This window comes from Heterocephalus glaber, unplaced genomic scaffold (genome assembly GCF_053883595.1).
Source record: "Heterocephalus glaber isolate CG9 unplaced genomic scaffold, H.glaber_assembly_v1.0 deba00001689, whole genome shotgun sequence".
Classification (NCBI taxonomy): domain Eukaryota; kingdom Metazoa; phylum Chordata; class Mammalia; order Rodentia; family Bathyergidae; genus Heterocephalus; species Heterocephalus glaber.
In genome coordinates, this window is record NW_028258414.1 from 9815379 (window position 1) to 9837247 (window position 21869).

At 42.1% G+C, this 21869-nt stretch overlaps 1 protein-coding gene and 1 non-coding gene across 10 annotated transcripts in view; one reads left to right on the forward strand and one right to left on the reverse strand.

Moving 5' to 3' along the window:
- Window positions 1-1082: 1082 nt before the first annotated feature.
- Map2k5 (mitogen-activated protein kinase kinase 5) overlaps window positions 1083-21869 on the forward strand; it is a 258240-nt gene continuing 237453 nt past the window's right edge. For 8 of the 9 annotated variants that reach the window (XM_004855593.4, XM_021237014.2, XM_004855594.4 and 5 more), the window contains exons 1-2: window positions 1083-1821; window positions 7841-7889. In XM_004855593.4, coding sequence (XP_004855650.1) covers window positions 1687-1821; window positions 7841-7889 — 184 coding nt within the window. In that variant the 5' untranslated portion in view covers window positions 1083-1686. Of the gene's footprint in view, window positions 1822-7839; window positions 7890-21869 lie in introns of those variants that run through there. The other variant, XM_021237018.2, reaches the window with a different exon arrangement.
- LOC147821857 (U6 spliceosomal RNA) lies at window positions 13596-13702 on the reverse strand. The gene has a single exon (XR_015446522.1). It is a non-coding gene; the product is annotated as a U6 spliceosomal RNA (small nuclear RNA).

Here is a 21869-nt window from a genome sequence, read left to right on the forward strand (position 1 = left end):
ACAGTAACTAAAAGGCGATAATTTATCTCCTGCTATGGCCTTTCAAATTAAATATAAACGAAATTTAGGCAGTATAAATTATGCAGAAAAAATTGATATTATACTAAAAATGATCAACATTTAGATTTTTTGCTTTCTCACATTAATAGACTTATCTATTCGAGAAGAAAGAGACACTCACTATTCCCCAGAGTTTATGCAAAATTCAAACTCCCAAAGTAAAGCCGATATGCACTTTAATTACAAAAAGAGGAAGGCTGAAGCTACATGCTGCCATTTGTAAACAAATTCTGTATGGGCACCATATATCGACGGGATTATGCATTTTACGATCTGAAGTAACAAGGCATTTAAAAATAACCAAGGTTTACAGCAATCGCCCTGATAGCACCGATTGCGTGAGCAACTGCAATTTTGAAAATATATGGTCCAGACCTGATTTTTTGCAACGGTTGAGTAAGAGATTATGATGTCATTTCTGCAGCTGTTCCCAAGTAGTTAAACTCCTTACTGAGTTTCTTTACTATTGCTTTTGACTCTGGGAGGACGGGGGGAGCTGTTTCGTATTTTAGGGCACTCTTAGGGGACCTCACTAAAAAATTCTTGTGCGTTCTGCTAATGTGCAAGACAAATGATGATCCTCCGACCTGTGACTTGGAATAAGGGGGGAACCTTTCAATTATTTTAGCTCTTGTCTTGCTGCTGTTGATTTGAGGCACAAATCAGCACAGCTGGACAAAGTGGGGTTAAAAGAGAGTCGTTGTCCCTTTTGGGGGGCTTCTGTGAAGTCAAGCGATACGCAATTTTAAGCCTTAAACTGGCTTTCGGCAGACTCTAGCCCTAGATCAGTTTCGTCCTTCGTTGTTAGATGTTTTCACCTCTTAGCCTTTAACAAGCGTCAAGAAAGGGTCATCACCTCCCTGTACAAGGAGGGTCTGGCGATCGCATAGGAGCAACGCTCCGCAAGCTTCTGGCGGGGCGGTCCGCCCGGGAGCTGCCCTCTTCCAACATGGCGCCACAGGAGGCGGGTCCCACACGTCGGCTCCCGGGGTTCCGGCGCCGGCGCGTTTTGGTTCCGGGGTAACAGTGCGCCCGCCGCCACCTTTCCTCGTCTTCTCGCCGCCGCCGCCGCCGCCGCCGCCGCAGCCGGGTCGCGCGGCTTCGGGTAGCGGGGGCTGAGCACCTACTCGCCGCGCCCTCTGGTTCTCGGAGGGCAGAGGACCGACTCCCTGACCCTCCGCCCTGGGTCCCCCTCAGCTTTCTTAGGGTCCGGCATCCCCAGGGCTCCTTCCTAATAGTCCTGGACTGAGTCCCGTCAGGTCCGGGACCCTCCCCTCGGCCACTACGGAGGGGCGGACACCTGCCTGTGTGTGTCCCCCAGTCGGGTCCTTGCTCGGCAGTCTCCTCACACCCACACTGACTGCCCAGAGCGTCACGATTCCGTTTGCCCTTTTTCCTAACTCCACAACCTCCAGACCTCTGGTCCCTCCTGGCCCGTGCCAGTCTCCAGCGCACCCTCCCTGGGGAACACCATCCAATCCCACAGAGCCTGGGCCTGGCTTATGCCTGCCGGCCCCTTCCTGGGCATCCCTCACTCTCGCGTCCCGTTTTCACCCTCTGCTCCTCTTGTCTCCTCTTGGAGCCCCTCCTACCCAGGGGACAGGATGTGAGCCCCTTTAACCTGTAATGCTGTGGCTGGCCTTTGGCCCCTACTGTGCCATGGAGAACCAGGTGCTGGTGATTCGCATCAAGATTCCAAATAGTGGCGCGGTAGACTGGACAGTGCACTCCGGGCCTCAGTTACTCTTCAGAGATGTGCTGGTGAGTGGTAATCTCAGTGTGCTAATCCCAGGGAGGGGGACTCAGGATATTGGGTGGCCAGTTCCTTCACTACTGGTGGCCTAAGCTACTGGTGGTGGCCATTGATGGCCTCCCTGGGGGCAGATTTTTTCCTTTTTCTTTTCAGCCACAGCATTTATCATTTGCATCCACTGAAACCGGCAGATCTTCAGGGTCCTTGGAAATTAAATGAATCAGATTGAACCTCTGCCCTCAGCAAGCTCACAGCCTGGACAGGGACACACATTCCCACCAATCGGGATATTAAAAGCTGAATTTAGAGGAGAGTTTTCCCAAGTGATGGAGGAATGTCCCTGGCCACATTCCAGACATGTCTTTTCTTCTGAGTTCTATGAACTTGGTGGCCTGCTGGGAAAGGGAAACCAGGGCAACTTTAACTTACAATATGTAAGCATACCTAATTGTCCTTAGTTGTAGACAAAAATCTTAACTACCACTAAGAAAGGAAAAAGGCCGTCTGTTAAACTGACAAAAACAGCCCAATTTCAGAGATGTTAAAGTGGAGAGAAAATAGGCATCTTGGTTTTTTTTTTGGTTCCAGGGAACTCAGGACCTTGCGCTTGTGAGGCAGGCTTGGCGCCATTGAGCTAAATCCCCGGCCCTGGAAAATATCCATCTTAGAATTGATAGTGTATTACCTTTAGGACACTGAGAATATATTGCCAATGAAATTATGAAACATTAGAGCTGAGTATAACCCTGTAGGCCCTGTTTGGCTCATGTACCTTTTTTTGTTTTGTTTTTTCAGGGAATTACTGAGGTGAGGTGAAAGGACTGGGGTTTTTTTAGTATTTTTTTTCCTCATGCTGCAACTATTTCATATCTTTCTAGTCTTAGTCTGACGTATACAGGTTGCATTGTGTCCATTTTATATACTGAATCGAAGAGGCTCATTGGAAGAGGCAGACATACAGCAGAACTTACCCACCAGATAGGAGGGGCCAGAGTGGCAGGTCCTTGGAAAGAAAATTTGTGATTTTTTTATTGTCTTGGATAAAAATTTGATTCCTATAAGTTCATTTTGGGTTCTGGATGTTACTGACCACCCAAGCCATGCAGATTTTCGGAGGCTGTACTGAGCCAGCAGGTTCCAGTCTCATGCAGTGAGTACCGTTCTCTCTGCATCCCAAGTTCTCCATACTCTGATGTACACAGATTTTCTTGGTTGGCCCAGACTCCTTGTCATGGTCTTCTGGGTCTATTTTGATTGGCTCTGACCTGCGGGGCACCCAGCTTCCTCTTACCACACCCCTCTGAGCACCCTGTGCTCCAGGTAGGTGGAATTACTGTCAGTTCTCCCCAGTGCCCAGGCTGTCCCTGCTCTGGCCTTTTCTTCAGCTGACCTCTCCTTCCAAGCCAGGCTTCAGTTGTCCTCTGTGTTTTTTCTGGTACCCGGGATTGAACTCAGGACCTTGCACTTGCCAGGCAGGCACGGTGCCACTGAGCTAAATCCCCGGCCTTGTCCTCCATATTAGTGTGAGTTATGTGGCCACCTCTGTGTTCTGTAGCCTCGGGTGCACACCCCAGCAGAGCACACATTCGGTCATGATTATTTGTCCATCTATACCCCTGGAAGGTAAGCTTCTGCAGAAGATTTCTGCTTCCTCTCTGTTTCTGCTGCCTCGTAGGAACCCAAAGTATTTGTTTAATGAGGAGCTTAAAATAAGATGCTTGCATTATAGTTCTGTGCACAGAGTACCAGGTTTTGACTAAAGAAATTTGGGTTTCAGTGCCAGTTGATCTGCTAACTAGGTAAGTCACTCTACCTTTCTGAGCCTCAGTTTCCTTATTTGTAAAATAGGGATGTTGATACCTGCCTCAAAGATTTATGGAGACTGAGATTGTGTTTATGATGAGGAAGGTGAACTTTCTCTCACTTTATTCATTTGCAAAAATAGAAAGCATTATTTGAAGTAGATCAGTATAGTGTTTAAAATCACAAACTAGCTAAGCCCAGTGTTGCACATCTTTAAATCCAGCTACGTGGGAGGCTGAAGCAGCAGGATTGCAAGCTTGAAGCCAGCTGGGCAATTTTGTGAGACTGTCTCAAAATAAAAAGGGCTGGGAGTCAGGCGTGGTGGTGCATGCCTATAATCCCAGCACTCTGGGAGGCTGAGGCAGGAGGATGGCAAGTTCAAGCCTAGCTGGGCAGCTTAGCAACTTAGCAAGGACCTGTCTCAAAATAACGCAGATGTAGCTCAGTGGTAGAGTGCTTATCTAGCATGCAAGGCCTTGAGTTCAATCCCTGGTACCACCTTCCCTCTGCCCAATTTCCCCAGAAGCCTGGAGCCAGACTGCCTGAGTTTGAGTTGGAAGTTCTACCATTTGGACAGTGTCTTATTTGTTTCTCCATCTGTTTTAGAAAAAGATGGAGGGACATAAAAATAGCTCCTTAGTGTTCTGAGGACTGCTGCAGCGGATTCCTGTAGAGCGCTCAGGGCAATCTAGCACATAGTAAGTGCTCAGGAAGTGTTGCCTCAACCCCGCAAGGGTAGAGCCTTGGTCTTCTGCTTTTTGAGCGCCTTCAAGTTGTTCCTGGCTCCAGGCTGACTGGCCTAAAGGAGACATTGTGGCAATGGCCCACAAGCAGAGCTCAGAGAGCAGGGTGTCCACACACGTCCGCTTAGGCGAGGCCAGGGAGGGCCTGTGACTCTGGGTGCTGTGCTGTCTCCTGTGTGGCTTGGCAGTATGCAAGCCTAGATCCCCAATCTTCTCTCCCACTTCACCTCATCTCTTCATCAAGAAAGGGTGAAACTGACAGAATGTCAGCATCTCTGGCTTGGAACCTTAAACTTTAAAGCCACAAGAAACCTGGAAGCATCCCCTTCCTCTAATCGACCCCTCTCTAACTCCCAGGGCCTTTGCACCGAGCCACATTCCCAGTCCTTTTTTATTTTGTATGTTGAGACAAGGTCTGGCTAAGAAGCTAAATTGCCCAGGCTGGGCTTAAACTTGGAATCTTCCTGCTTCAGCCTCCCAGAGTGCAGGGATCATAGACATGCACTACCACACCCAGCTCCCATTCCAGTTTTTACCAGGAAGCATGAAATCCTGGAGGGAGAAAGTGCCTTGGTAAAGCCATTTAGAGTTTCACTCTAAATGTGTGTCACTCCGTCACAGTAATTGTCTCTGACCCTCAGTTGAGGGTTCCAGGCATTGCCTCACCAAGGAGCTGGGGACACTGGGCAGGTCTCGGCCCTCTGAGGCCTTGTCTTTTGTCTGACGCCTTGGGGACTGACTGTCGTGTGAAAGAGCCCTACCTGGTCTTCAAGGACAGAACATTGGGAGTGGCTGTTGTGTCCCTTTTTCAGCTTTCTGTTTCTCTTCTTTCCTGGAGATCTGGGAAACCTTTGCAGATTGGGTTGTATTAGGTATGGTGGGAGAGAATACCCAACCCTTTCCACTCTGCTCTTTGTATCCTATCTCTAAGTCCCAGTTCTGGTTTCCCCACATCTGTGAAATTTTTGTGTAAAACGAACCTCTGATTTTGTTCTCTTCCTGGTCAGTTAGCAACCACGATTTGGTATTTATGTCTTTAGTTGGCTCTTATCGTCCTGGAAATGTTTTATATTGTTAGTCTTTATCTTTATGACCAGATTATAATCTTCCTAAAGTTTTCTGTAGTATACTTAAAAGGCTCCTGGCATGTTGTAGATGCTCAGTTAGGTTTTTGGTCTGTCAGCTATTTATCTGATTTACTGAAAGGAAGAAGAGGGAAAGAAGAAATGATCACCATCAGGATATGTAAATTTAAGTTTTGAAACTTTGTTAGGTGAGGTAAAATGTTACCTTGGTGAGAGTAAGAGAAGATCACTTGGAAATAAGTTCAGAATAAGTCCTTAAAATTTAACTGGAAAATGTACATAAAATCATTAAATGTACCATGCTTAAAAATGACTAGTAGATACTAATTTTCAGACTTTTTACCCTTTTGTTGTTATGATAGTCCCATTTTATTTCTTTAAAGAAATAAGGTGGACAGTTGTGTTCACTTGATTGTCTCAGTTGTTTGCTTTTTCCCCCACATCAGATTATATTGGTGGGCAAACCATGCTGTTGTTACCCAGCAGGGCTCTTAGAAATTTAATGTTTGAAAGGATCTGCTCTTCATGAGCAGGAAGGATCCTAAGTTAGTTTGCTAATTCTGCAGAGTACAGTTCACATCTCAAGATTGGTTGGCAGTGATCAGAGTTCCCTGGAAGTAAGTAACCAGTGAGAACCTAGATGGGGAGGACTGGGATAGAGCATCCCCCCCCCCCATTTCTTCCTGTACTGGCTAGAAAGAGTCTTCAGTAACTACTGCAGAAGGATGCAAGTGAGCAATTACTATCATTCTCCACTGACTGTTGAGTGACTTTGAAGGTTTTACTGTGAGCTTTGTAATAATCGGTGATTTGTGTATTTAACACACACTAATATGGCACTTGCCATGTACTGGACATTGTGCGAAGCCTTTTACGAATATCAACACACTATGACTACAAGGCAGGAACAGTTGTGATCTCATTTTTTACATAAAGAAACTGAGGCACAGAGCGGTTCCTTTGCTCCACTAGTGAGAGGCAGAGCCAGCTTCCAGCCCTGGAAGGTGGGCTTCAGAGTCTGTACCCTCATGTGTGACTCTTCTGCTCATCGACTTTATTCTTACCTACAGTTTCTCGTTAATAAATCCTTTCTCCTATCAGTGTGTAGAAAGCATTTTCTAACCCCCAAATCTTTTGCAGATATGTACTCAAAAAGTCAATGTTTCCTCCATTAATTAAGACCAGAGTCTAATGAGTAAGGGCTGCTCGGGGTAGTTCTCTGATCAATTTTATATGCACAGATTTGTTTCTGGGGGGGAAAAAAAGCACTGTAGAGGCAAGACTGTTATGCAAATGCCACTGCAGCAGAAGCTTCTGAAGAATTGCCTTTAGAAGAGGAGTTGCAGCTCCTCTCTGCTAAGTGCCCTGCTTGGAAGGGCTGTTGGGTCCCTGCTGAGCAATACTGCCAGCAAGTGAGCGGCTTTGTCAGCCTGCTGCCTGGTGCCAGTTGTGGCCCAGCCCCCAGAGAGAAATGAGGTTTGCAGGCCATTTGGTTGGGCCTGGGCATAACGAGGGTCACATTTCCCAGGCCTTTGCCATTCTGTGCCTCTTCACTTAAACTGTCACTATAGACCAGAATTTTTGATTGCTTTCAACTTTGTAGATTTATTTATACATTGATATCAGATCATATACACTTTTTGAATTTTTTTGTAAGCTACATTAACTTCTATTTTGGTGTCATTAAATATGTTTTCCATTGCTTAAGAGTAAAGGTTGACAAGAACTGTATGAAATGTAACTTTATGCATTTGTGTTTTCATCATCATGGAGATTTTGAGTATTGAATTCCTACCTCTGAGCCCAAGGCACCATGTGACTTACTGAGTATCAGAAACTACGTTTGTTGACTGTCTACAATGTGCCAAGTCCCAAGGTTATGTTTATTACATTATTTAATTTTTACATTGCTTCTCTATTACTAGATTCATTTTGGAGGATAATCAGATTGAGGCTCAGAGAGGTTAAGTGATTTTTTTTCTAAGCCATACATCTAACAATTGATTGAGATCCAGTCTTAGAGTGATCTGACTCTCAAACTCCTTTTCTCTCCCTGCACCCTCCTGTAGGACATTCTACAAGCTCCTGTGGAGATACTGTGTGTGTGTGTCTGTGTGTGTAAACACACAGTAGTGTAGTTGTATACACTGTTGAATTGAGAGTAAAAAATTGTTAGTACGATCTAAAGATTTTTCTAAGAATTTTTCTCCCTGGAATAGATTTTTAAACTGTGGGCTTACTTTACTGGGCTAAGTGTAATTATGAGCTAATGTTTTTATAGTTTATGGCGACATTTCAAAAATCTTTCCCAGGTTCTCATATTTCCTCTAGGATTTGCCACATGTTAGCAGTAAAGAAGATGGCTAATTGTGTTTCTTTATTCTTTCTTTGTTTAGGATGTGATAGGCCAGGTTTTGCCTGAAGCCACAACTACAGCATTTGAATGTAAGTCTGGCTTGCATACTTTCTTGACTGCATCTTTCTGCAGTAATATTTCAAAGGGTTTATGGCTTGTATTACTTTAGAAACTGACAAAAACAGATTATTTATGATCATCATATGGTACATTTAAATATTTATAAATTAATGCAAGTTTAATGATGATACTGAACCGAGTAATATTTTCTTATTTAATCATATCTTGGGTGTGCATATTTCGACAATATAGCTTTAATTACCAACATGACCTTTATCTGCTCTTGCTCCTCACCATAATAATATTGAGGAACAAAATGAAACATGTAAACTACCTGTAGGCCAATGATTATTGATTAAGAGATTTTAATCCTTTATAGCCTAAAACATGGCAGTAGAATCGAGCTTCATGTGAGCACTGTATGGAACAATTTTGTTTGCGTGGGCTTGGCAGGACTGCTGGGTGAGGGTGGGAGCACCTTGGGTCTTGCTTCCCTCCCCTCTGCACTGAGTTGGCTTCTGGACAGGGCTGGGTTTCCTAGACAAGTAGTTTCGATGCAAACCAGGTCATTGCAAGAGAGTGAGCTTAGCTGGTAGCATAGGGGCTCAAGTGCTAAGAAGGGCAAAGAAGGGAGTTGTGATTCCCATCTTATTTTGAAGACAAAGGGCACTTTTCATTATAGAAATATTTGTTCTCTTCACATGATAGCATAGTTTATTTATTTACTTAATGGTACTGGAGATTGAACCCAGGGCCTTCACACTGAGCTATATCACTACCTCCATCTTCCTTTTTCTTAAAAATTCTGAGACAGGGTCTGGAGAAGTCACTAACTTGTCCAGGCTGGGCTCAGATTTGGCAGTCCTCCTGCCTCAGCCTCAGAGTGCTGGGATTACAAGCATGCACCACCATGCCCCTCTATGATAATATATTTTTTATTCTTTTTTAAAGAAGATGGCTAGTGACAGTACAATGGGGACATCTTCTTGGAGGACAGTTTAGCAAAACTTATCAACGTTATAAAATGTGCAAAACCTTTGACTCAGTGGATCCTCCTTTTGGAAGCTGTCCCAGAAATAGCTACACCTGTGCTGAATGCCCTTCAGACAAGGTGTTCATTATGGGATTTTTTTTTTTTTTGGTACTGGGGATCGAACTCGGGACCTTGTGCTTTCGAGGAAGGCGCCAGAACCACTGAGCTAAATCCCCAGCCCTCACTATGGGACTTTTTTTTTTTTTTGGTACCAGGGATCGAACTCAGGTCCTTGCACTTGCGCAGCAGGCAGCGAAACCACTGAGCTAAATCCCCAGCCCTGGGATTATTTTTAATAGCCAAAAATTGGAGGTAAGCAAAATGCTTACTTAGTTGATTAATAAATTATATCTACCCATATTCTGAAGTATTAAGTAGCTGAAAAGAGTAAGTTAGGGTTTTGTGCATTGACTTGGGAAGATAGCTATGATTTACTGTTGGGTAAGCAAATGATATATGGTATGACCCCATTTAATAAACATATTTATGCCCTCTACCCATAATATTTTGAGGGCCAGGACCCAAGTAGTACACACTGCAGTGTTTTCCTGGGGTCTCCCCTGGAAAGTGGATGTAGGGCCTTGGAGAGGTAGTAGTAGATAAATAAACTCATTTTTTACTTTATGTGTTTCTCCATTGTCTGAATATTTTCAACAGTCATTTCTTGTGTTTTGAAAGCTGTTATGAGTAGGAGTGTTAATGTAATTAGTATTTTATTAACCACACTAGACTACTTGAGAAGCATTACTTGTATCTGAAATACTTTACACAGTGTTGCTAGCTCTACGCAGATTCCTCTCCGTGGCTCCGTGGGGGCACTGGGTGTCGCTGCCATTCTACGGGTTAGCATTTGGGGACTTCCTCTTGCCAGACACTAAGAGCATCCCGTGGGTTAGCTTGTTCAGTTTCACGCCCACGAGGTCTCTACAGAGTGCAGTGAAGGACTGTCTTTAGCTCCATTTTAGCCAAGGGTGGACATTACCTTTAAGGGCGTCACCTTTAAGGGAATCTCCTTCTCCTTCAATTTCCTTCAAGGAAAGGACACCTGTGGGCATCTTGCTCAAGTGAGTGGTCAACTGGAATTTCTGGAGCAGATTCCAGTGCATACATTTGCAACCACTGTGCTGACTTGCTCTGAGAGTGGTCATAAGTGAAATTGCGTGTTCTGGTTTTTCTTAAGCATGCCAAAAAGCAGCTTACTTTGTACTCTTGCTTTCTGGGACCTGAGACCTTTGCCTGCCCCATAAATTTCCTGAGTTAAAATTCATAAAAATAACATGGGTTATTTAACTACCACTTATTGATGGCCTATTCTGTGCCAGCCAGTGCACCGGATGCTGTACATAGATTGCTGCTGTGGCTTTAATAATCTTTACACTGACTCTGTGAGGTCGGAAGATTGTACCTGTGCGGAAACTGAACTTAGAGACCTGAAATGATTGCCAGAGGTGGCCACCAGGAAGTGGTAGGGTGTGGATCCAAACACATGTCATTTTGGCTATAAAATTTTCACTTTTATAACCAAACATGTAAAAAAACCTGTGAAATGTAAATATAGAAAAAAAACCATTTAAACTTCTAGGTTTAAATTGTTTGACATTGTGTTCCCCTTTTTTCTTACAACAAGGGCTGCAGATCTGTAGCTGTCTGCATCTGGACTTGTTTTAGATCAAAAATATATACATACATACATACAATGAAAACAAAAAACTCAAAAAGCAAACACACAGAAAAAATTATGCCAAGCTTTGGTTTTTTTGTGTGTTTGGTTTATAATGTACTTTCCATTACAGACTTGGAATCCTGGGCTGATTTTTTTCATGGTTGTCCTAAGGTGGGTTTATTTTTTGAACCAGAAATCTGAACCAGTAAATGGAATACATACACACACACACACACACACACACACACACACACACACACACATATATGAAATAGTTAAGATATAATCATTCATAAGCTAATTTACTGGAATTTTGGGGAAGTTTCAGTGGTTTATGAGTACGATGAGCAGTCCTCAAATAAAACTATTCAAAGAAATATTTACAGTAGTACATTTTATACTGAAAAGTATACCTAACCTAACACTAATTGATTTCTCACACAGAGGAGATGCTGTTGCCAGGCCTGGTGGCACATGCCTATAATCCCAGCACTCTGGAAGGCAGAAGGATCACAAGTTTGAGCCCAGCCTGTGCAATTTAGCAAAACTCTGTCTCAAAATAAAACAGGGCTTGTGATGTAGCCCAGTGTGAAGTCCCTGGGTTCAATTCCCAGTATTGCAAAAAAGAGAAGAGAGAGGTTATTATATTTAGTGATCTGAATTAAACAGCAAGTGATAGGGCAGCTGTCAAGTCTCCGTTTTACCTAAATATGGAGAAGAGAGTTGAGAATGGAAAAGGAGAAGGATCAGGTGATGTAGAGATTGTCCAGTGCTGAGAAGTGCTGTCTCTTCAGTGAAACCACTGATAATCATTTTCTGGTTGGTTGTGTGGGGTTTCCCTCCCTCACTAGATTCTGGTCACTTTGTGATAAGCTCAGTTCTTTAATTCACGTTTGCTCTCTTCCTATTACTGAGCTTTAGCACCTTAGAGGAACACACTTGTTGAACAAAATGGAATGCTAGATGTGTTCCTGTTCAAATGAAAATGATAAAATACACATGATCCAAAGGCAAATGAGTCATTTCCTTTTGGGAGTTATTTGTGCTATTGCTTGGGCATGGGATATAATTTGTTGGTGTGGACCAGTCAGTCCCCAAATTCAAATCCCCTTATTTACTTTCCTGGGGGGCAGAGGATCTGTCATGGTCTTACTCTTTTTGATTTCTTATCCTGGGGGTGGTGTTTCCTGATGGAGTTAAGGCTGGATGGGAAGAGGGAGACCTATCTCTGCTTAACTCACCTTTTGGGCTGATGGTACTAAACCCCCTTTTTATCTTACCTCTTTTAAGTCCTTTCTCCCTCACAACTAGAGCACAAATGAATGTTAATAGCTAGTGTTTAATTTTTTTCAAATTAAAAGGATGTAATCTTTAAACAATCAAGGAGCATAGAAACAAAACAAAAATTAAAATCCCTGTTTTCTCACAACCTCTGGTTTCATTGTTAGCAATTCTTTTGTATCTTTTTTTTTTTTGGTACTGGGGCTCGAACTTGGGTCCTTGCGCTTGCACAGCAGGCGGCGAAACCACTGAGTTAAATCCCCAGCCCTATTCTTCTGTATCTTTATGGAGATTTTCTTCATATATAATACATACCAAGCTTCAACTACTTTCCACTGCCCCCTCTTAATAGCATGTATTAGACCTCTTTCCAACATCAGTGTACACAGATCTGCTTCATTCTTTTGGATGATTATATTAGACTTAATTTTACAGTCATAATATATTTAACCTCCTGATGGGCATTTAAGTTATCAGTGTTGCAGTATTAGAAAAAATGCTGAGGTCAATAGCATTGTCGGATCTTTCCACATTGTGGAAATATGCTTATTCCTAAGGCCTGAAACTACCAAGACAAAGGGTGCCCATATTTGCATTTCCATAGCTATTATAATGTTTGCTTTCCAACTGCAGAACCAGTCTATACTTCCTGTTTCTTTCCATTCTCAACAACTCTGTTAGCAAACATTTTAGTCAGTGTCAGTTTGATAGGTGAAAAAAATAATTATATTACTGTTTTATATTTCTTTAATTATAATTGAGCTTTAGCATCTTTCCATTTGTGTTTAACACCTATGAATTAATTTTGGTCACCTTTGCCTGTTTTTCTATTAGGTTATTTGTCTTTTTCGAATAGATAGAAGAGCTTTCCAAAGAACATTGCCCCTTTGCCTTATTGTTTAATTTATTGCTATTTTTAGGTTTGGTTTTGTTTTTTTCAAGTAGGAAAATTTATTGGGGAATAGGAATGAGGAATAGGAAGGGAGAATAGGAATAACTCCTGAGAGACAGGTAGGGTCCTGGCGTGTCTCTGAGAAAGTTCTGTAGAGCAAAATCACAAGGTAGGTACAACATGGGTGAAAAATATAATCAACCAATGAAATTACAAGTATAGCCACTTGGCCAATATTGATCCAATAGTAGCAAGGGGATATGGATGAATGACATCATTAACCTTGGTCTATAATCTGTAGTCTTAGTCTTGTCTTTAGTCTTAGTCTTAGTTTTAGTCTTAGTGGGTGGAAGAGGATGGCCCACCCCTAATGAGATAATGGTTTATTTATATGGGAAATTTCAAAAGGGAGGTAATACCAGTAATCTCAGGCTTCTTTAGGGAAGTATGGAAATCTGGCCATGGTGACTTTAATCTTCTTCAGATGTGCCCCCAGCCGCAGTTTTGATGTGTTCTCATCTTCTGCACTGACTCCCTTGAGGGACCAACCCTGTCTGACTGCCTACAATATTTCTACGTAATTTAGCAGTCTATAATATTCCCCCCTCTGAAGAGGTATCCTGACTGTTCTTGTTGAGCTTTTATAGCTTCCACCGTAGTTTCTTTTAGCCTCACTGAATCATAAGTGGTCAGCTACCAGTATAGCTAGAAACTGCCAGAAGAGGTCAGGGAGTGATTGGACCCCCTTTTTAACTGTTTTTTTTTTTTTTTTTTTTTTGGTACTGGGGATCGAACTCCGGACCTTGTGCTTGCAAGGCAGGTGGCAGAACCACTGAGTTAAATCCCTGGCCAAGAGTGATATTTTTAAAAATGTGGAACACTTAAAGAATTTGTATGTCCTCCTTTTGCGGGGGTCAGGCTAATCTTCTCTGTAACCTTTGAATCTTAGTGTACGTGCTGCCAAAGCAAGTACTGTTTTGGTCTTTTTGAATCAGGGTTTTGTTATGTAGTTCAGGCTGGCCTTGAACTCAACTATGTAGCCTAAGCTGGCCTAATCCTCCTACCTCAGCCACCCGAGTGCTGGGACTGCAAGTGTGTGCTACCATGCTCAGTCTGTTTTGGTCTTTTTATTCTCTTTGGGTTTTTTTTCCCCCCATAGAAGAGTTTAAATTCTTTCACAGTCAAATTTATCATATTTTCCTTTGTGATTTCTGGGTTTGTTATTCTTAGAAAGAGCTTCTGCATTCCAGGTTATTGGAAAAACATTCATCTGTAGTCTTTTTTTCTTTCTACTTTAATGAAGTTAACAAACATATATTAGTTACATATATAAATATGTAGGTACATATCATAGCTTTTTAAAAAATAATAAGCATGCATTTTTTATTACAAAGAGCAGAAAAAAATTCTTGTAACATTTTCATTTTATTTTGGTGAAAGAAGTCAGGTCCAGCTTTATTTTTCAAGCACATAGTTGACGCCATGCCCGTTATTGAATAATTTGTCTTTTCCCAGACGTGAGGACATTTCTCAGATGAGGCTAAATTCCAGAACTGTGATCAATCCAGCATATGTGCATGTGTAGGCCCTGTATATGGTGTAGGATCCTGACACTCATATAGGCCCAGAGGTCTGGTTTTCACAGTTTCATTAACAGATTAATGAGGACACCAGCTCGTGAGGTGCTAAAAATCAGCCGTGCCCAGCGATGCATTTGCCGTTACATGTGTTCCTCTCTCTGGACTTTTCTGTGCACAAGGAACTGCATGCTTAGAATCCCAGCACTCCAAGAGGCTGGATCACAAGTTGGAGCTCAGCCTGGGCAATTTAGGGACTTAGTGAAGCTCTATCTCAAAAAATAAAAAGGGGTTGGGGATATAGCTCAGTGTGAAACTCTGGATTCAGTCCCCAGTACTGAAAAGAAAAAGAAAAAGTCACTGCTGTAAAATGACAGTTCAACTGGTGTTGCTGGTCACTTGAATGTCACTCATGACTTGGAAGACGCATTTCAAGTTTCCATAGACAAACACCGACTCACACTCATAAGTACTATGTGTTTTTACTTTCCCGTGACACTGATGTGCCTGATCAGATCTGCAGCCCTCACAGTCATCTGCACACTGGTCAAACTGCATCTGAGTTTGGTTCCGAATATAAGGTTATTAGATAAATACTTATTTTATGCCTTTCTTCAGGCATGACTCACTTCTCATTGAATAGAATCCTTTCGGTTGCTTTTTTTTAAGATTATTTTTGTAGTTTGGATAGAAATCTTTAAACCAATATTATATCTTATTTTAAATTAGGCATAGTATGACCTTTTTTAAAGGAAAATTGCAAATTATGTGAAGGTTGTAGGTTTTCAGATTGTAGAAGACAAATATAGGTGACTGTTGGTGGTCTCTCTAGAAGGAGACCTAAGACCCCAGAAAGCACTGACTTTTAAAGAAAGAAAAGGAGACAGCCTGGGGGATGAACAGCAGTTTAATTCCTCTGGCACTATTTGACAATCACAAAGGAAAGAAGCAAGGCTTTTATACATGTAGGAAAGCAGCTTAGTTATTGTGGCTATTGTCTTTCTGATTTTAACCTCTGGTGACAAATGACTTTAAGTGACTCATAAAAGCTACAGGCTAATTCACAAGTCCCCTGTTTCCGTTCACCAATCCTGTACATCAAAGAGCACACCGCAGCCCTCTTCTTATCAGATAGTGTCAAGGGAGCAGGACGATTTCAGCCAAAATCAAGCCCACTGGCCCACCACAAACATCACAGATGTGCATAGTGAGTCTTATCTCTCTCACCACCCGTAGAGTCATTGGGTCATGGTTCTCTGATCCCAGGAAATGGTAAATAAGAAAACTAGGAAAACCTGTTTTTCTCCCGTGAAACTTTCACAAGGTCTCTTAAAGTTTTCTGGCATTCTTTTAACAAACAGACTTGTGGAATTTCCCAGAAACGACTTAATTTTCTTAGTTAACAAACTTCTTGTGATCAATTCTTTCAACTAGATAGCTGAAGTCTACAGTTTCCCACAGGTGACCCCTGTAGATTTGTCTAAATAGCAAAGACAATCTCATTAGGAATAGTTGGGTGGGAGTCCCTTTTTGCTTCTGAGAAAAGTTCAAGTCATAAGATATTTGGAAGAAACACAGTTTCTTTTCTTAAACTGTTGGATGTATAAAAGATAAACTGTTACTTATATACATTTTAGGTAAAGTAGTAGAAAATTTTGATTCACAATAAAGCTACATTGTGTCTAAAACATGTAAGAGGTCATTATGCATCTTAGAATTTGAAGTAATTTGAAGAGAGCTTTAATTTTTTGAAATTTTGACTTCAAGTAATCATTGATGTAAAAAGTCCGGATCCTTTTTAGTCTTGAGAGTCATTATTTCTTTTATTTATTTATTTTTTGGTACCCGGGATCGAACTCAGGTCCTTACATTTATGCAGCAAGCGGCGAAACCACTGAGCTAAATCCCCGGCTAGAGTCATTATTTCTTAATAGTTGTCTTGCTAATGTGTAAAATTGAGAAGTGGGGTGTGTGTGTGTGTGTGTCTATTACTAGGGAATGAATCCAGGACCTTGGCAGTAAGCTACATCCCCAACCCTTTTTGAATTTTTAAAAAATTTGAGACAGGATCTGGCTAAGTTGCTCAGGCTGGGCTCAAATTTTCAATTCTTGTGCCCCAGCCTCCCAGAGTTCAGGAGTTAGAAGTGTCAATCACTATGCTGGGCTTAAGAAGATTAAGTTTTTTACGAAAGGACTAAACTAGTTGCTCCTGGAAGTCAGCAGATAGTGCTGCTCATTTGAATCTGTAGAGACCCTGCCACAGTACCTGGCACATAGTAGATTCAGTATGTGCTTCTGGAATGCATGGATGGTCAAAGAAATGAATAAGGATAAATCTTCTTTATCCATATCCCACTCATCAGCAAACCCTACAGACTCTGTCTTCTAAGAACTAACATGTGAAGGCATCTCAGAACTTCAACTTGGCCAGACATGTTGGTGCCTAGTCCTAGCTACTTAGAAGATTGAGGCAGGAATAATGCTTGAGCCTAGGAATTCAAGGCCAGCCTGGACAGCATAGCAAGACCCTCCTGGAAGGAAGAAAGAAGGATGGAAGGAGGGAAGGAAGGGAGGGAGGGAGAGAGGGAAGGAAGAGGGAAGGAAAGAAGGACAAAAGAACAAAAATACCTTTACCTTGTTTATAGGCCACTATGATTTGTCGCCTAGAGTAGGCAGGGGCCTCCTATTTCTGTTTCCTCCTTTGTCTCCATACAGCCTCTTCTCCACTAAGCAGAGTAATCCTCTTACATGTTAGGTGAGATTATGACATGTAACCCTCCAGATGCCCAGCAACAAATAAATGGATAAAGAAAATGTGTACACACACACACATATATTCATTCTCATATATATATATATATGAATGAATGCTCCTTGGCCATAAAAAAAGATAAATTTGAGTCATTTGTAGGAAAATCGATGGATCTTGAGAGCATATTAGCAATAGCAGAAGGTTAAATATTGCATGATTTCTTTTTTTTTTTTTTCCCCATATTGAACTCAGGACCTTGCACTTGCCAGGCAGGCACGGTGCTGCTGAGCTACATTCCCGGCCCATGATTTCTCTAATATGAGAAATTCAAAATATAAATAATTTAAAGAGCAAAATAAAAGAGGTGATAGGAAGCAGGGAAGTAGACTTTGAAGATGAGAAGGGATCTGGTGAGGGGTGGAGGGGAGGCTGGGTGGGAATGGAGAGTAAAAATGATCAAAATGCAATATGTACATGTACCAATCCTCCAGGATTTATGTAGCTATTAAGTATCACAAACGTATACTACTAAGAATAAGCAAATCATCAACAAGGTGAATATGGCATATATGCACAATAGAGTATTATTCAGCCACGAAGAAGAACAAAATCATGCCATTTGCAGGAAAATAAATGGGACTAAAGGTCATCATGTTAAGTGAAATCAGCCACACACAGAAAGACAAGTATCATGTTTTCTCTCATATGTGGAAATTGGAATTTAAAAGAGACGATCTGAAAGCAGTAGAGAAACTGTTACGGAAGAGGGGAGGACTTGAGGGAGGGGGGAAAAAGGGAAAGCCAAGAGATGGTAGTAGGCAGGGGCCATGCGCTCAAAGCACGCACGGTGTGTGCAGTTATGGAAATGTCACGATGAAGCCAGCTAATGTGTAGAATCACTATGTATTAATAATCATAATTTGCAGATTTAAAAGATAGAGTTACATTTTTTTAAAAAACCCTCCAGAATAAAAGCCAGATCCAAATCCAAATGCGGACAAGTCCCTTTGATTTCACACCCCTGGGCCACCACGCCTTTTCTGAATTTATCTGTTTCTCTCTCCACTTCTCATTCTCTTCTCACCACTCCGGCTCCCTTTTCTAACTCAGGGGCTGCCTTAACCTGCTTCTCCACATACCACGTGACCCCTTCCCTCATCTCCCTCCATGACTGTAAGCTCCATGGTAGGCTTTGGTTTCGCTTTCTTCATTCTTACTCTTCCAGTGCCCTGTTAAATGCCTGCCATGTAATGGACACTTTCATTTACTCGAAGGAGTAAGAAAACAAGGAAACTGAGAAGTACCAGGAGGATGGCATGGAGCTAAGTGAAAACTCCTGGATAGGAAGGTGTAGCCATAGAAACCGTGGCCTGTTGTCCTGCCTGGATTGTTAGACTCCTCTGCTGGGAAGAGCTCTGAACTTGATATTCTTTCTGGTAATTTCCTGTTGATGTCTTTCTAACCTCTACAATTATGTTTTCATTTCTTTCCTCTTGCCTGGGAAAAATGTCTTTCCTGTAGCTCTCATTGACTCCCACCTGGCACAGGAGTGTGATAAATGACACAGAATATATTGCCTTGGCTTCCTATTGCTCTCTGTGGAAGCTAGTCTGCCTCTCCCGGAAGCTCTCCTGAGCCCCGTCTGCCAGGGATCCCCTGGGCCTGCCTGCCCTTCACTCCTCCATGGCCATCGAATGACGAGGCCTACCTGCGGCTGCTGCTCCTCTATGGGGCCCTTATGTTCCTCTTCTAGGTTTCTCTTTTGGATTGCACGTTTCTTCCAATAAAATCACTAACAACATATGGCCTGTTACGATTCTCTTTTCCCAAACTCTGCCATTTTGTATATTTGTGACACACTGCAGATTTTGTGAAGATTGCTTCATAATATTTGTTTACCATCTGCTGCACTCTATTTGGTATCTTGCTAGGATTTTTTCCTCCATTTTAAGTGACATTAACAAAATCCAGCCAGTACATAGACTTTCTGGTTCTACTTTTGCTTCCCTAATGTGCTGGAAAATCATATTACTGTGCTCCAGGCAACTAGAGAAGCCTGGAGTTCTCATTGTGAACCAGTGTGTCAGATCTGCCCCCCTCTTTCTCTTGGTTATATCCAGTAATGCTTTCTTGGTCAGATGGCAAAGAACCTCCATGTGTAAGATGGAAAGAGTTCAAGTTATTTTTCTACTTCTTTCCACTTTAGTACCATTACTTTCCGGTGTTCTTCACCAGTGTATACCTTTGAAGCTCTTCGTGCCATTTTAGTAAGTTTATGATTTATAATTCTAGCTAGTGTAACTCTTAATAGCTAACCCAGTTTGATAGTGTTTGTGAGATTGGTTGTATTTGTCTGGCTTTTTGTTTAGAAAAGTATTTCAGTGTACTGTCACAGTAAACTGCTTGGTGTGTACTTCTGATTTCTTGCCCTTTAGTCACTCCTTATTCCTATCTATTACCTGTCTTCAGAGAGAAGCGCACTCTTATTTTAGGTCATTTTTTTTTTTTTTGGTACCGGGGATCGAATTCAGGACCTTGCACTTGTGAGGCAGGTGGCGGAACCACTGAGCTAAATCCCTGGCCCATTCTTATTTTAAATATTAAGGTGAGTGCTTTGCTCTTCAGCCTCCATGAAGGGGTCAGAGACAGCTTAGATTTTGCCTTTTGGCCAGAATTACCATTGTTCTCATGGATATGGTTATTTTTCCAACTTAGTCTCTTCTTTGAACAGGAAATCTTAGTCTTCATTAAAGCAGCTATGTACAGATATTAGAGTGAAGCAGACAGTTCCCCAAAGAAAACCAAGATGAGATAAAATTCAGTCTTATTAATCACAACAGTTATTAATCACTATGTCACATAAGCCTGATTTTATCCCCAGGCTCTATTGGAATGTTTCTTTCAACTTCCTTGAAATCATTCTCTTGGTGTCAGATCCCTGATGGTACGGCACCAGCCCTCCACATTGGGATTGGCATCACAGCCTGTTTTCCATCTCCTTAAATTAGTGCTTCAGTGATAGAGTTTCATAGCTGCTTTTTACAGAGCTGCTCTGTACAGAGTTATTCTACTAGTTGACTTCCCTCAGGTTGCTTTTTTTCCCCCTTCTGAAATAGTCTCTTAAGAGATTCCATAGACGTCTAGAATTTCAGAATATTTTGTCTTAAGTACCCTTACATAGTTAAGGTTGGCTTTGAGAATTTAAAGACCTCACCTCTCTTCTCCTCCCCTCCCCTCCCCCTCATATCTTGATTTAGAGAGATTGTTCCGTTTATGAAATTTGTGTCCTCTCTTTAGAAACTATAAGAAAGCTTTTTCTTGTACTAAACCTCCCGTCCCACACAGACAGTACCCTTTTGAGGGCTTGTGTATGTCACAGTTTGTACCTAAGTACCCCTTTGTAGCCATCATCTCTAGAGCTAGCTCTGGTGCAGATTTACACAAAGCTACTTCCTTCAGGCTGGAACAGAATTTGACCTGGATTTAAAGCAAAATGTAAAGTGCTTAATGTGTGATAATATGTAACAGTATACTCTGTTTTATCCTCATTGTCTCCTGCGTTTTAAAGAAAACTTTTAGCTTAGCCTTGAAAATGATAGTTTCTGGGATGTATATGGAAAGTCCTTTCTTCTGTTTCTACAACTAAGATGACATTTCTTTCCCAGTTTGGCCTTAGAGAGTCTACACTGAAAAGGAAGAGAACATGCTAGGTTCCTGATAGCCCTTGTATGGGTCCATCCTTAGGAGTGCAGACATGGGCCTTTATATCCTTACTGAAAGGGACCCATGTGCACCTTTTACACTGAGAACAGGCAGCCCTGGGTAGCAGAATACCAGTAGTGACTCTCAACAGCTCCTAGCTATATAGACAGAGTGACTTGAGGATACCCATCACATCAAGTCTGGGAACTCTGCAGAGTGACCCAGGATGCCGGATCCAGAAACAAATGCTTTGGAAAGAAAACTGTGTGAGAGCTGTTGTGGTGACCAAGGGGTTGGTCCCTGAATACTGCATACTGTGTTTTGACTTTCAGCTCTCTGGCGAATGCTGGTTTCCAGCATGCTGTCAGGTAGCTACTGAGGAGAAGGAAGTAGTAGCATGTTGCTCTGCAATAGGCTAATTGGGAAAGAGCACAAATTCCCTCTTAGGATCCCCATGGCCCGATCACCAAGCAGGGGGACATCTTCAGAACTACAGCTGGACAGGAGAGGCTGGGCCTGCAGATGTGTGGTGGGGGAAGATCCTTGTGTTGGATCTGAATCCTCTGGTTCTTTTGTAAACATCCCCAGAGCATGTCCTGCAAGCTTATTCTCTTGTGAGAGATGCCTGGCTCACCAGTCCTGGGATTAGCACATTTTCTGCATCTGATTGGATCAGCAGTTATAAAGCCAAGAGTAATCAAGAGCCTTCCTCTTTCAAGTTGTCACCTTGGGAGGCTATGTACATTGCTCATTGGGCATTTTTCTTTCAACTGTGTACTTAGTTTGTCAGATGTTCTTATTATTGACAAATCTAAATCTTTAGAAGAATGAAGTGTCCAACTAAATATTTAGAAATAAGTCATCTGAGTCCAGTTAGCAGATGGCAAGGGTAGGTGATCTAGCCATTAGTTCCATTTTGGGTTATGAGATCTCACGTGATCTATCTGTAGGTTCTTAAAACATTTTTTGAAGCAATATTTCAAAACTATTTTGATTGTGAGAGTTATTGAAGTTCTAGATGTGCCTCTTTGAGGACACATGTTTAAGTGTACACATTCTGGCGATGTATTTTGTAAAGACATATTGTTCTCAAGTGTTGAGACTATTAT